Below are 16,286 nucleotides of genomic sequence, written 5' to 3'. Positions count from 1 at the left end.
TTCAGTGACCAATCAAAAGCGTCAAATATCATTGGCAGGAGAATAAGATGCGACGCCTATCTGAAATAAAATCACTACTTTGAAATCAAATATCTTAATAACATAAACAATATACATTTCTTAGTTTTTTTTTAATATTATGAATCGTTATCACACATATTTCACTTTAGGATAGCAACAATCGATTTTTTGGTTGTTAAAGAATCGCTGAATCATATGATTCAACCTGAGGATCATCCCTTATTTCTTTCGTTAATAGAGCCATCTAGATTTCCATTATAACACTACGTTCTCATCATGCGTAAACAAACTGCTGATTGTCTTTGTTAAAAGAGAACAACAGCTTTTACGATTTCTGAAGACAGTCGTGTGTCAAAATCATTCTGCTCGCTGTCCTTGTATACTTATGCGATCATTAGATGAAAGGAGATGGACGACTATGACACGTAACTGCAAAGTATATTAGTTACAATATAATAGACGTAATTCTACTTCGATTTTTAAATACAATTTTGTACGTATTTAGTTTGAGCATAACCAATATGTCAGACGTTAAAAGCCTTGAACATCCAACGTTAAAGGTATCTAGTTTTTGTCTGATCATATTTAAAATCTTTTCATTCCACGAGACTACTTAGCTTTGGTCGTAATTTCAGCCAGGACATTACTTTTAATTATTAGAATGTGGATTTTATGCTTTTATGGTAGACGCAACTAAACAAAATACAATAAAAGAAAAACTAATAAAATTGAACATAGATTTTATTTCTTTTTTCACCAAGTGATCCTACTCACTGACAAGCAATTCTTTATTTTATTTTATTTTTGTGTTCACAAATTAGCTCATACAAATATGATTTTGCATAAACATTTATATCTAATAATAATCTAATAGTAATCTAAACATTATAGTGTAATATCATGAAATAATTTAACATGCTATTTTACTTTTAGGTTCCTTATGAACTACTCAATAAGAAATTTCGTTCAGCTCAGAAAACCTTAGATAGGGAAGGTTCTCATGTATTAGCAGCTGCTAATGAACTATTAAAGAATGATGGAACAGGTGTTCCTGCAGGTGAAATAAGTAGATTATTAGGAGGAGTTGTAGCTAAACTTCAAGTTTTAAAGAGGAAGGCAGAGGAGTCTATTGCAGAAGAGCTACAAGCAGGAATGGTGTGCAAAAGACGATTAGATCACTTGAAAGAACATGCTAATACAGCACCCAGTGTAGTAAACCAATGGCGAAGGCAGAGACTTGATAGAATGTTGATAGAATATTTTCTTCGTAAGGGTTACTATAAAACTGCAACAAAATTAGCAGATAGCAGCGAACTTAGAGACTTAACAAACATAGGTACATACATTATTGATTCTCTTGATGGCATGTAGATAATTTTCTTTTATATTTTTAGATGTTTTTATGGTATCAAGAGAGGTTGAGAAATCATTAGCAAACCATGAGACAGCAAGATGCTTAGGATGGTGCCATGATAATCGGTCTAAATTAAGAAAATTAGGAAGTACCATGGAATTTAATTTACGTGTACAAGAGTTTATAGAGTTAGTCAGAGCAGATAGAAGACTTGATGCTGTTAAACACGCAAGAAAATGTTTTGCTAACTATGATGATTATCAGTTACAAGAGATTCAGTGCTGCATGGGTCAGTTAGCATTTCCAGCTAATACCTCCCTCAGTCCATATAAAGATCTGTTAGACGAGAAAAGGTATATATTAGCTTCATTCATCTTTGTGTAGTAATTTAACAAAAGTTTTCAACAGCCATGCTTACTTTTTGATTGGAAATGTAATAGTCATATATTGCAGTTTCGATAATATTATTATATTTGCAGATGGGATAGGTTGATCGAGCAGTTTAGACACGAAAATTATAGACTTTTCCAATTAGCAAGTCAGAGTGTCTTTACAGTAGCCCTACAAGCAGGTTTATCAGCATTAAAAACATCTCAGTGTTATAGTGCAAACAAAGAGGGCAGAAACACAAATTGTCCAGTATGCAATGAAGCTCTTAATGAATTAGCTGCTCCATTGCCATTTGCTCACTGTTCACAGTCCAGACTTGTTTGCAGTATCAGTGGCAAACCACTAAATGAGTACAATCAACCAATGATGATGCCAAATGGATATGTATATGGAGAACAAGTAAGTCAACAAAATTTGTTTCTCACAGCCAAAGCTATTCGAGTATAATTTGATAAATTACTTCGCTGTAATTTATTCTAGGCATTGGAAAAGATGGCTCAAGAAAACAATGGTACTGTGATTTGTCCAAAAACCAAAGAAGTCTTTCCATACAAAAAAATAGAGAAAGTTTATGTTATGTAAAGTTTCCTGAATCTGACACAACTTGTACAATATACAGTGCATCTCTCTCTCACATTAATTCTAAATATTTACTGTTTCATACTGTACACCGATATCAACAAAAGGAATAACATCTATTTTTAAGGAAGCATTTTCTGTGAATTTTATGTGCTATCACCTACTAGAATAAAGTAAGAAATGGTACAAAAAGATTATTTGTTATGTAATATATTCTATTTTTTCTGTATAAAACAGCATGTAAACGTGTATTATTAACGCAATTGGTTGTGTAAATGTGGAATCAGATTTGGACTTATTCATTTATTTAACATCATTTCTACAATAAATCGAACGGTCAAAACAATTCCATAAATCTACACTTTAAGACGCATTTGTAACCATGAACTTTGTAAGTATCTTACAGTGGTTTATATTTATATTTCTTCTCTGCTTGCCCAATCATTTCGACATAATAATGGTAAGATTTGTATGTATCATTCAGCTGTACCATTTTTATGTGGAAACAGATGTACCATTTGCATTTTTTTTAATAATCTATAACTTCCATGTGTTTCAATGAAAAATTCCTAATCTATATAATATGATATGCATTTAAGCAATTTTTGATGAAACATGTCCACGAATGAATCAATATAAAAATATCCCTTCTATGCTTCTATCAGCTTTAACTTCAATTATTATTCATTCAAGGGTTCCATTGAGTTTCATTAATAATTTATTGTCTGAATTGCTTTATGCGGAGGATTGTCTTTCTAGGAATTCGGATTCTAACATTTTAGAATAAAATTCGTGGTCAACTTGGGATACAACATTTGAGGTAATTTAAGTCTTTTTCTTTTTTCATCAGCAAGATGTGTTAAATGTGTTCATGAGCATACGATTATAACAAATTTTAATTGTGCATAATCTGAAAGAGTGCGAGAGCATTGGCTATAATTATATGCAAGTTGATGGAATTAGATGACAAATAGTATTATAAATAGTGAAACATTATAGCTTACAAATTACGGTATATAATAAAAATGCAAATTTTTAATCGTCACATGTTGTAACATGTGGAAGCACATAGACAGTATTTACAAATTCCGTTGATTGTACTGGAATAAAAGTTCACATTCAATGATGTATACTTTTTCTTGATTTGTTTTGTAACAAAAATAATTTACAATATGATACATTTAGTAAACTTCAACAAGAATTATTCTTGACTTGAATTAATTTTGAGCGTGTTCTTATTAACCAAATAAAAATGCATTCAAACTAAACATACCTACATAAATAAAATAATAAAATAGTATACATCATTTACAAATTATATGAACAAAGACGTACCGATCAATAGAAAGTACGTAGTGTTTTACATCTTTGAGCCATTCATTCAGTAGTCATATATGTTAACAAATACAATGTACCTCGTAAATGTACAGAAAGTTTCATAGTAGAGTTTCATTGAGCTTGTAACATACCATACGTTTTCAGTTTCCACGTCACCGTTCACTCATGCATACTGTCTTAGTCGGTTTTTAATGCACAGGATATCGATTAAAGAGAAGTATATAATAAGCATATCGTAGTGTACACTATTTTTTATATATTGTATTTAAATGCAAAAAAACAAATATGAGTAATCACGAGAATGTATAAAATAACATTTCTATCAAATGGAGCAGACGTTTTATTGTCATGCTTGATATCAAGACTAATAACAATCAGATCTTCCCATAAGCGTTTGTGAATTGTACGTTGCTTGAAATGATAAACATTAATTCTCTGGTGATTTGTAGATGTCATGGTTAATTGTGATCAAAACTTAATGTGAAAACACAAAAATTATGTTCTAGAATAACATTTATAAAGTTAATACAACCTGTTAATCACTACAAAGTAAGGACACAACTATATAAATTATTATAAAATTAGGTATCGTACCTTGGGAAACATTAATTGATCTGTGTAAAACTTGTATGAACGTTAATAAAAACAATATTCAAACATGCTTATTAAAATGCATATGCGAGATTTCACAATATTGTAATACTTTAAATTCGTCAGCACAGTTACTGAGCAGTCAGCAATGAAGACAATGATTCGTCATTTACCTTCCTTGTGATTCAAATGATATGCAGCTTTAATCTGAATCGCTTGTATTTTTAATACGAAAAAGTTAAGAAAGCACAGTCTTATCTTAAATTTGGTCTATGTAAGTAACAATTATTAAATATACAAATCTTTGATGTGCTTATTTTAGCGGCTCTGAATTAAATTATACATCTGAAAAACCTACTAATACGTGGTTAGTAAGGCTTATTGGTCCAATTTTACATAGTAGTAATAGTTCCATCAGGGCAGTGATTGAACATTAAGATCATTAATATGAATTTCATGTAATGGATTATATTTTCTTCTGTTCCAGATCTGAAATAGTCAATCGTGAAATGTTATTTTTTTTTACAATTCGATGTAAATAATTTCAAGTAATCTTTACATCTCTTGTTTAACACTGATACTTTCTTGCCCTTTGTCCCTCTTCCTCATTTATAAACACAGCACATTCCACTAATTGAAATGAGAATCAATAAAATAAAATTAAATACGTTCCGCACAAACTCTCACAGTTATAAAATTCAATAAAATTCATTCTCAGTTTTATCTATTGCAATGATGCGAAATCTATACGAATTGGTTTTCTCTTTAAAACATCAACCGTATAATGTCAAAATTAGATTGTACTATGCGTCAGTGAATTCTGATTTCATTCCTTTTTTTACGGTCTTTCCTTTTTTCATTTTATTATTTTAGAAATGTCTTAAATCGATTCGTGCGGTGATTAAAATGATAGATTTGCTATCAAACTTGGCATCACCATACAAAACAATAATCCAGTAAAAATTCCTGTAATTAACGACGCTGCAGCAAACATACCAGCTGTCGCAGTATGTTCCGAATTTACCATTCTGAAATTAGAATATGCAATTACGAATTCTTAATAAGATTAAAAAAATATATTTTTTCTTCTGTTAATAATATAATAAAAGCCTCACCTGGGACAGTACATCATGGACAGCGATGAAAAGTAACCGCTAGTTATACCCATTGTTACAGAAATTAAGAAATAAACCCAATCATTGTTAATATACACTGGTAATACTCTTGTAACATCTTTTGGTCTGTAGTTACACATTAAAAACAATGGTATGTACAAAATACGTAAAACAACTGGGATTACCAAGTATTTTTTACTAGGCTGTAGAGAAAGAGAGAGAAATGGGGAATTAGCAAATTATTTCGTACAATTATTATTTGTTACAGATTTTGTGAGTAAAAGAAGGTTACTCACCCATTGAACTAATGACGCGATAGAACTACCAATTAAGGCAGTAATGTTAAAGGTGAGGAAACACATAATAGTACTATAATAATCTTCCGAAACTATAAAATTCGGATCTGAAGCTTTTATGTCGGACTGAACAGATGGAAACAAAGAAAGAGTCACGAATAATACAAAGAATGTGTTGAAGCATTGAGGAAAACATTGTTTAAATATTTTCCAATAAGGTGGTGTATTTTGCTTTCCTCTTGCGCAATTTTCTAATTGTCTTTTATTTAAATCTTTCTGATATAATAATTCCTGGTATCGATAAAATCTCTACAAAATATAAGAATTAATATTGTTACATAAGAAAGATTAGCTTATTAAAGAATATAAATCTTACATTTATCGGCAGTGCAAAGTAAGTGTCAAAGCATGCCAAAAGAACAAAGAGAGCTGTTATAAAGTAGTATATTGCAGCAGTTCGAGCATTTGGTGCCATATATTGAGCAATAAAGCTAATTATGGCTGTAAATGCTCCGCTTAGATTCTGAAATTAGTACGAGAGTAATATATCTGCATAAATCATTGTATATTTTTTGTCACGAAATTATGGGTATCTGTACTTACTGCGCCTAAAACAACAGCTCCTGTATACTTTGTGGGTAACTTTGCAACCATACCAAACACAGAGTTTTGGTAAATTCCAGTAGCAGCTGAAAAGAGTTTTAAAAATTTGGTAATGCGCAGCTAGACACGATTAGATAATAGAAAATAATAGATTATATATTAAAAAAAAAGAAAACTTAGATACACTATTCACAAACTGTAACTTAAAAAAAGTGCATGTATGACTTTCTTTCTACTTTTTAGGAAAATAAATGTTTTACATCTTACTGTTTAATATAATAACAGAAGCCATGGTAATCCAGAAAAAGACACCAGGCCAACCAGAACTATCAGTCATTGCCAAAATAACAGTACATACAAATATTAAAACTTGTACGAAGATGCCCCATACTATACGTGTTGTCAAATTGCCACTAAAACAGTTAGATACATATCAAACTTCTGAAGAAATAGTACTACTCTGTACAATGGTAAGGATATCAGACTGCGAATTCGTTAGAAATACTAAAAAGTATAATTAGAAAACATGATATTCATATTATTGATAATATACATACCCAAATTGTATAAATACATTCAACCAATTAAAGAGTAAATTCGGTATTTGCGCCGCAAATCCTAAGTATGCAAGAAAATTATTTGCATAATCTGTATTGATGTCTGTGTACTCCTTAGATAATTTGTAGTTAACAAAATACTAAAAGAACAATCGAGTAGACTGTAAATGTGTGATCGCTTTTACATTAAAAATTAAATACACTTAATTTTATTTTTAAAAATCTTAATTTAATTTTAATTTCAAGAAAAAGTATTCCTATTTATTTTTCTAGGAAATTACACTCAATTAAAGAAAAAGCTTTTAATCGATACATTGCATTATTTTTATTAGTTTTTATGGTCTGAAAATAATACCCCATTTTTCCATATGCATGGTATCTTTCTTTACATGTTTTTTTGTACACAGATTTTTCGGGGGCGTATGTATCGTGTAAAAACAGAATTAAGTGTATTCTAAACGTTACCAATTAAATTCTTACATCTTTTGCTGTTATAAACATATTCCATGGCATCAAGGCACCAATTCCATGTAGTACCATTATACAGAATACAACGTTTAATCTAAACGTAGAGATATAAATATGTTACCACAAATAGGTGAAAATAGAAAAACATATTTAAAAAGCATACAGTTGCATGTACCTATCTCTGGGAGGATTTAATTCAAGATCTGCTTGATCCATCGTGACTCCTTTGAAATTCAACTCATCATCAGGTCTACCTGTACCTTCCCAGCCTGGGGAAAGACGAACAGGTTCAGTACCTATGATAAAAGATCCAATTCTCAGTACAATTCTCACAATACATGCACAAATTCAATGCTGTAGTAGTTAGCACTACCTTAAGAACTCTTTAATGGTGGTCCAATTTAAAGCAATTTATTAATTCAATGAAGATGACACGAATACTTAATGCATACATTATATATACATATACGATTTCATACTCGCATCTCACATCTACACAATGTAAAGAAAAGAAACATGTATTCACACATTCTGCTTCGACGGCACAAACACAATGTTTACACTTTAAAAGAAATGAAGCATTAATTACCAGTTGGAATGTGAACTCTAAAAGTATTATAGGAAGATTTAATGCAACCTGTGGAGAAGACATTCATACTAAGTTTATTTTACTTGTTTTCCACTTGGATCTAAATTATATTCCTGTATAACACACACAACATCATGTTGTAAATATATAATACAATGTAATGATATTACATACAAAATGACATATTACATAACTAAGCATATTATACTATAAAATTATGAATGCAATTATAATTTTAATTAATCAATAATGATAAATATGGCAATGATAATGCTAAAAAATTTTAAACTAATATAGTATATGTACTCCACCTTTTGATACAATTATATATATACTAACTTCTCACTTATATTTGTATCAGCAAAATCTAACTTCCGATATGAAACAAGATACTCAGACATATGAGCTACACCGTAGAAGATATTTCCATTAATAGTATGCTATGATACAAAATTATTAACATGGAAGAATACACAATTGTGCTCAAGTTATTTTTAGAAGTATTTGAAGTTTTCTAAAGAAATACTGTTTAATGTACTCATTTCTTACATATAATTTCATGTTTGTTATATTACTTATTATATATGTGTAAAATATTTTTGTTTGTGTTAATAAATTAATGAGGAAAAATATACATTTTTTTCTTTTGTAATCTTTTACTTTGCTGTGTTTGAATATGTTTTAAGTAATAAATACCTATTATAGAAATACAAATGTCTATATAAAGATAAAACTATCTGAACACAAAATACTTAAGATTAGATATTAAGTCTCTTAAAGGGACTTAAAATTGTTTGAAGAAATCAATTATATCTACTCTGATTTTTTGATAAATGCTATGATATTCTTAATTGAAATCATGAAGAGCACTCAATTGAACTAAAAAAATGAAGCCTGACATATGCCAAGCAATTTTAATATTGTTTTTTTTACAAACAGTATAACAATATTTCTTATTATTGAAAGCAATACTTAACATTTCATAATAAATATCACCTAAACACAGATATTTGCAAGAGGGATGCTGGATGAAGCACAAATCAATGTTACACACGGAAATGCTTGAGGATTAGCATTCAAGAAGGTGTGCTATGTGAATCTTCTGTACTAAGAGACCGGTTTGGCCAAGCATTTGTAGTGAAAATAAAAAAAGAAAGAAAAAACAGTTCCAGGAAGGGTAGATGCCCCGACATTTGAAACGTGGAAGCGGGGCTGAAGCAATTGAAGTTCGGTACGGCGGAAGAGAAGAAAAAAATGCGATAAAGACGGAGAATATTGTATACCTTTCGCGGGAACGATGCGGGTCCCATTTAAATCTTTTAACAATGTTTGTTCCTCGCTGCCCACGCCGAATTCCTTCTTCGTATAACTACCCGCCATTTTTCCGTGCAGTTTTTAAACTTGAATCGAATTAAAGATCGTACTGTGTCGTAGGTTAATGCATTTCACGTGTCAACCAGACTACGGTAAAATTATCGTGAACGTCCCGTGTAAACGTGGCCTCCCTTTTTTAGCGGACGGACGTTACTAAACCTTAATGTTATCGTTGAGATAGTTGGTTTCGAATAGTTATTTAATCAACATTTGTAATGACCTCCCAGCCACGGAGTTTTCGATCTCCTTTGGAGAAAATGTTTTCGCAAGAACCTCTTATGGTATCACTGCATGATCCAATGGTTAAGGCGTGGAGTTATGAATAGAACTGTTCCCCAACGTGCACGACGTACCATGTTTCTGCTTTATTTTTATAGGTTAAGATAAGACAGGGTTAGAGCAGGTTAGAGTTCGACGAGTTGAGTTAGCTCAACGCTGCCAGACGCTGCGCGAAGATCTACAAACTAAATAGTCCCAAGACGTTACGCACGCGCGCGCTTCTATCCATATTCAAATGAGAGATGGAGAAAAAGCTTGCATTCTAAATGCAACTGATGTAATTTATATAGAGCAATTATTGCTCTTTGTTCGACACGTTTAAACTGGTATCTTAGACGGTGTATGTAGAATTTTGCAATAGCATGATAGCTAACACTTTCTTGTCGGTCATTAAAGACGAAAGGTATAGTTACGTGCAATATATATCTATTAGTTCAGAGATACTCATTATCGGTCTATTGAAAGGCAACGGAAAAATCTTAAATCGTTATGAGCGATACTATTCAAACAGTGTTTGATAGCGAGCAAAATAAGTAGTTGCATACACTCGCTATTTAAAACTTTTTTACTTCTTTTCTTTCTGTTCAATATATTTATTGTAAAAGGTCTAAAAGTTGTAAATGCTTTTTTTATCTACAGTATGTTCAGAATTTTTTATTTTTTTACTTAATTATGTGTAAGCGCCTCATAAACGATAATTTAAAACTTGTATTTAATCGATTACAGAATCTTTAAAAAAAAAAGAACAGCTCAAAGAAAGTTATTTGAAAAAAGGGACTTCATTGCAGGTATCAACAAATTAAATTTTTAGTTTCTAGTATTCGAAATCTCGCTTAAATTACATCGAAAGCTTTAAAGCCGTTATTCTTGTTTTAACATAATCCCAGTTTGTTTCCAAGCGAAACATAATACAGATTAATAATTGTCTTATATTTTTTCCTTAATGTACCACTTTTTGGTAGCACTTAATTGAAAAATACATAGTACATCTAGCTAATATACATTTTGTGACATTTATAGATTTTAATACGTTACAACAGCACCACATTATATACAATTCATGATAAAAGTATTTATTAACCCCATGTTTCAACTTGATATCGATTTTCATTTTCCAGTCGTTGAATAAAGTTTGTTGCTTCTTCTTCAGTCAATTCTGCTTTTTCTTTCACTAGATTTACGAATTCTTCGCGAACACAGTTTGGCATATTTTTAGAGCTACCTGCTAAATAAATATTACCACTACTGTTAAGGAAATCCCAACATAAGTGTTTTTGATCTCTTATAACATGTTGTACATATCTGAAATATTGACAAACGAAGTTATATAAAATGTAATTATGCAATAATATCTAAAATTTTAAAAAGGTAGCTTACATTTTATGTTCTTGATCTCTAGAAAATGCACAAAATAAATTTAAATGCAGCTTTTGTGATAAATATTCGAAATCATTTTTACAATGATAATCCTTCTTTTTACTTCTACATCCAAAAAAGAGGACACAGTTGCTCAGATCATCATACAGTGCAGATTTATCTAGTAGTACAGAACGAAATGGTGCAACACCAGTTCCAGGCCCAATGAGTATCATTGGTTTATCATATGCAAACTTGAAAGTCCCTTTCTGTATCCAAAATATTATTTCTTCTCCCTTTTCTAAACTAGCCAACCAGTTGGAGCATAAACCATATCGTGGTTCTAACAATTTAGTTTTATACTTTACTACAGCTACTAACAAATGAATTTCATTTTCAGTGACCCTTGAACTTGATGCTATGCTAAAGGCACGAGGCTTTATGGGAGACATAATTTCAAATAACAGTCTTATATTCAATTTGCTAGTTGTATGAGGAAAGTCTGCTAATAATTCTAGAATATTCCTTCTTGGTCTATTGATATAATTGTACAGTTCCTCTTGACCACTCGCCATTGTAAACTCATGAAATTTTTCCTTTTCTAATTCATTTTCACTGATGTAAGACAATATTTGCATTGTCGATCTTCTGGGTCTGAAATTCAGGTCCCAATATTGTTCTACAATTTGCCGTAGAGTTAAAGTTTGCTTTAAAACAGCAGGTACTTTAACTTCCTTTTCAGATACTTGAATTCTCATATCTGGATCTAACTGCACATTATTACTACTCAATACATTAAAAAATTTGTCAATCTGTTGGTTAGAATTCTTTGGTCTAACATATACTACATCCCCAGCTTGATAATTAATATTATCTGATTTTAGTTTAATTAATCTGACATCTTGAAAGTGATCTTCAGTTGTGGTTTTTATATTTTCGATTATTGTACCCACTTTCATTTCATCATTTGTATGTACTTCTTTCATATAAATATTATTCTCTAAGCAATACTCATTATTTATAGAGTTTGTATTTATTTCAGAAATACTGAATCTTTCAATTATTTTATCTTGATCATTAACCAAATTTGTTGTATGAATTTGAAATGCATCTATAATCTTAATCCAAAATTCTTGCAGCCAAGGGTCAACAACAGCATCTATTCCTAAGTCGTGTTGATCATCTGCCAGCCCAATAGGCAATAATTCCTTTGCACCTAATTGCATCAACCGTTTGTTCAATTTCTTTGCAGCAAAATTAAATTTTTGATAGGAACTATCACCTAAACCTAACATTCCATACTGTACATTAGCTAGTAAAGTTTTCGGCAGATTCTTTTTTAACAGAAGTCTCCAAAATTGTTTCATATTAGTAGGAGGATCTCCCTGTCCTGTAGTTGCCACTACAAATATTATCACCTTTTCTGAATCAATACTTTGAATGTCATAGTCATTCATGGAACAGACAGAACTATGTAAACTTTTTCTGAAATAATGTTAATAATACAATTAGGTCATGTATTGAGTATTTAATCAAATATAAAATAAAAAGAGTCTGCTTTTTCAACACAAACATTCTGTATACAAAATAGAGAAAGGACAATAACAAAACCTTTTGGCACTTTTCCAAATTTGTTCAGCTACGTCTTGTGCAGTGCCGGTTTCACTGCCGTACAATATCGTGATATTTGTATTAATCATTTTGACGTTTCTTGATATATACAAATTTCGAGTGTAGATGTACCGAAAGAAAATCGTGCATGTCACGAAGGACCCGCCGTAATCAGTAACATTGGCTTCCAACTTCCAACTTCCAACTTCCAACTTCCAACTGATCACCGTGACGTCATTGGTCCTCAGCAAACGATCTATGAAAACACAAGACTTCTTGAGGCGGGTATGTAAACTTTAAAAAGAAAAAATAGTTTTCTTCTGAGTTAGATGTATTTCACGCATGGTGACAATCTTAGTCAATCAAATGTCAAGGATAAATGTCTAGGCTAAGTCCCACTTGGCTCGCGGCCCGAGATATTTATAAATAAAAAATAGCTTCCCGTGTACGTCGTGTGAACGAGTAGTTCTTAAGTGAACAATTTGCATATCTCTTAATCAACGTACTAAAGGAACACCTGCAAAGTTTTCAAATTACATATTCTCGGGCATGGATAGCCGAATACTGTCGAAATCCGGTATATCACGGTGTCAAGGACGAGATAAAGAGAAGTGCGTGCGTGGTAGTGCATCTTAAAAACCGGAAGCGGATATAGGACAATCGGTGTGATCATAATATGAAAGCGGCTGAGAAAGCTCGATCGTTCTCGTACATTTCTACGGTGAAGATGGTTCGTATGAGAATTCTCACCACCTTCAAGGACAAACTAATTTAGAAGAATGAACAAGTTATGGTTAAGACAAGATCGCGTGACGTAACTATATACAACACTTTTCATGAACTCGGTGACTATAGCGACTGAAATTAAGTTTAGAAGTTGAGACCCAGAGACAAGGGATTTTTATATGGAAGATCCACTATGTGGTTAGAATCGTCACTTAAATTAAACGCGGGAATATTCAAATTTTACGGTCATTCTATTTAATGGAATTAGGCACTATCAGAGATCTTTCGAGAATTATATGCTCTCCATAGTCGCCTAGCGGTAAGTTCAAGAGGTATTGTCTACAAAATTGTTACCGTCCCACTGATACTATTATTTTGAAGTAATTTCCTACAGATTTTTAATCTCGTTCAATATTTGGATCATTTCAATGATAGTATTCTTTTAACGAGTAAGACGAAGATGACACTTCATTTTTAATAATCTTAAGTGGTTTGTTGACATTTTTCTGATTACAGTAGACTTCATTAGAGGATATATCAGTTCGCGTCCAATAATTACATATCGTAGTATTCCAATAAATTGTTATGTAATAGAATATGCTGGTACATACTCAAATTATAGGGTGTAACAACTTAAAATACCGCCCGAATAGGAGCACACGCTCCCATAAAATTATTCGATTATATGATTAGTTTGAATTACTAAATATAAAATTTTTTGTATCACAATTATAAGACTATGTACTTTGAAAATCAGTACTAGAGGAAGAATTAAAATTTGTTGAAGGTCTAAGGTGACATGTATATCCCCTTAAGACTTATTATGTAGCAGAGTATATGTATATGTTATGTCGAAGACGAGACACTTGAATTAGTGTTCTTGATATAACCGGATTTATCATGTCCTAGAACATCCGATTAAATGACTAGTAACCGATTGCTTGGTTATTATTCGAGGACATGGATAAATCGGTTATTGTTAACTGGATAATAGCATGCGCATACATATAAAAAAGGTTCAAGTGATCTAAAAATTTCGGAAATTGTTATTCTAGCAACGAAGTCTTATATTTCTTTTTTTAATCTATTCTTTAAATTTCCTTTACTATTAATGGACACCTACTACTTATTTGTTAACTGGCTTAGGATAAATGTCACGATTTTTTTTGGAAAAATTCATTTTTTCAAATGTGGTAAATATAATCTTACATAGTTCAATCTAATATATTAAGTTAAATAGTATTATCAATTTTCTCTATTTCTTGCGTGATATACGAAATCAGTTTGATTTCCGGATGATTGAAATAATAATTCAGTTTTCAGAGGAAATTAATTTGAATGTGAAGCGTTTTGAAAAATGAAGTCCTGCCTAGCACCAGCGAGAATTAACTGTTATTTCTAGCCATCTAACGGGGAAGTTACGAACGTCATCGTCGCGTCACGTTGGTAGCACTGGTATCTGTTTGCGGATGATTGTCAAAACCTACTTTCGCAGCGAAGTCCGCAGCTTTGCATGGCAGTTCGAAGGAAAACATCATGACTACATTGGACTCGTAGAAGGGAAAAAGGCACAAAGTGCAGCCAGAAGGGATACCGTGCGTCCGTTTAGCAAGGAGTGAGTGAGTGCAGAGAGAGAGGTTTCTTGTCTCGTTTTCGTTCGTCGCGTTTCACCCGTTCGACGAGTGACGTGCCTCGGGTCTTCGTCGGTGGGGAAGAAGATTACTTCGATTCCAACGCGAGGAGAGAAGGCGCGGGCTTTCGTCCTCGCGAAAATTGATTTCGCAGCTGTGCCTTAACCTTCCTCTCTCTTGTTTAAATGCGATTACAGTGGGTCGCTGGCCGTAGAGCGTGATTTCTGCTACTGATCCACGTCTCTGGTCCTTCACGTCAGTTTCGCTACGATCGGCCGACGCATCGTACTTCGATGGAGCTTATTTGCGCGTGACAACAATTTTCGGGACACCAGGCTCAACTATTGCCAGGTAGCCCCTCCTCCGATCTGTCAGCCGTACGAGGCTTGCTTTGTCCCGTAAATCGTGTCCACATTTCTCCTTGACGTGACGCTTGTGCGACATAAAAGCGCTAGAGGTCAGTCACATTTCAAACCTCTGTTACAGTTTGCCGCGTTTTCGTTCTCGAAACGCTTCGTCTCGTCGAAGAATTTTCTCTTATGCTTCTCTAGACACGATCCTTCACGTTAGCGATGGGACTCCAAGACGTTGCCTTGCAAATGTTTTGACCAAATCAAGAAGATGGAGCTTCAAGACAGTTTGAGATTGTTTTGAGCTTGAAATAGTTTTGAAGCCCTTTGGAAGTCTTGAAAGCAAAATATGTAGTCTATTTAACTGAGAACAAAGTATAAGTGTAGAATACAAGTTAATGTTATTTAACTCGTATCTATATCTATAGGTATTTTGATGTATTAATATATTGGAGTGCAAAAGTATTAGTAGATATTTGCTGTCATTGTGCTTTGTTAATATGGTTTTATGGGTAACTGCAACTTTTATTGCATCCAAAAGGATATTTTTACTAAAGGGAAGTATTTTATGTTAAAGAAGAAGTAGATTAAAAGATAAAAATTAAAACAAAGGAACAATTATTCAAAACCAGAAAATTTCATGATCTTCAGGACTTTCAAGACTTCCATGCAACTTCTAAGACACCATAAAATTACATAAGATTGTATAAGACTATTCAGCGGGAATCTCTTGCAAAACATTTTAAGAGTTTTTGAGTTTTAGGCTTTTAATTCAGGATATCTTAAGTCGTCTTGAATCCCATCATTAAGACTGAATACAGTCATGATATTTATGCTATGTTATTTATATGTGTGATTAAAATTTGATATAAATGAACTAGTACTTTTTAATGAATTATTAGTAATTTATTGTTTGCTAATGTAAATCTTTTTGTCTACATTACGGAATTATATCTATGTTAACAAAGATAACATTTGCTTTTTTTTCATTTAATCAATACATGTGTAATTGTTTATACAGATACTTTCTTTTAAATTGAATTCATACCTTTTCTTTT

General features: G+C 32.1%; 2 protein-coding genes across 2 annotated transcripts; one reads left to right on the top strand and one right to left on the bottom strand.

The window, feature by feature from the left end:
* Positions 1-487: 487 nt before the first annotated feature.
* On the top strand, positions 488-2,434 carry LOC107190235 (macrophage erythroblast attacher). The gene is made up of 5 exons (XM_015579009.1): positions 488-581; positions 955-1,357; positions 1,416-1,728; positions 1,855-2,164; positions 2,246-2,434. The coding sequence occupies exons 1-5, from the start codon at positions 543-545 to the stop codon at positions 2,345-2,347; spliced, it is 1,167 nt and encodes a 388-aa protein (XP_015434495.1). The 5' UTR covers positions 488-542; the 3' UTR covers positions 2,348-2,434.
* A 2,431-nt stretch (positions 2,435-4,865) lies between these two features.
* Positions 4,866-12,620, bottom strand: LOC107190277 (NADPH-dependent diflavin oxidoreductase 1-like). Its single transcript, XM_015579058.1, has 13 exons — positions 12,522-12,620; positions 10,932-12,395; positions 10,777-10,856; positions 7,902-7,949; positions 7,488-7,608; positions 7,325-7,406; positions 6,845-6,984; positions 6,555-6,700; positions 6,288-6,373; positions 6,061-6,207; positions 5,685-5,993; positions 5,389-5,591; positions 4,866-5,301 (listed from the first exon to the last, which is right to left on the bottom strand). Exons 1-13 carry the CDS (start codon positions 12,608-12,610, stop codon positions 5,175-5,177), a joined length of 3,042 nt encoding a protein of 1,013 aa, XP_015434544.1. The 5' UTR covers positions 12,611-12,620; the 3' UTR covers positions 4,866-5,174.
* Between the last annotated feature and the right edge of the window lie 3,666 nt (positions 12,621-16,286).

Source organism: Dufourea novaeangliae, unplaced genomic scaffold, assembly GCF_001272555.1.
Source record: "Dufourea novaeangliae isolate 0120121106 unplaced genomic scaffold, ASM127255v1 scaffold168, whole genome shotgun sequence".
In the NCBI taxonomy this organism is placed as follows: Eukaryota; Metazoa; Arthropoda; class Insecta; order Hymenoptera; family Halictidae; genus Dufourea; species Dufourea novaeangliae.
This window is presented reverse-complemented; position numbering and strand designations above follow the sequence as displayed.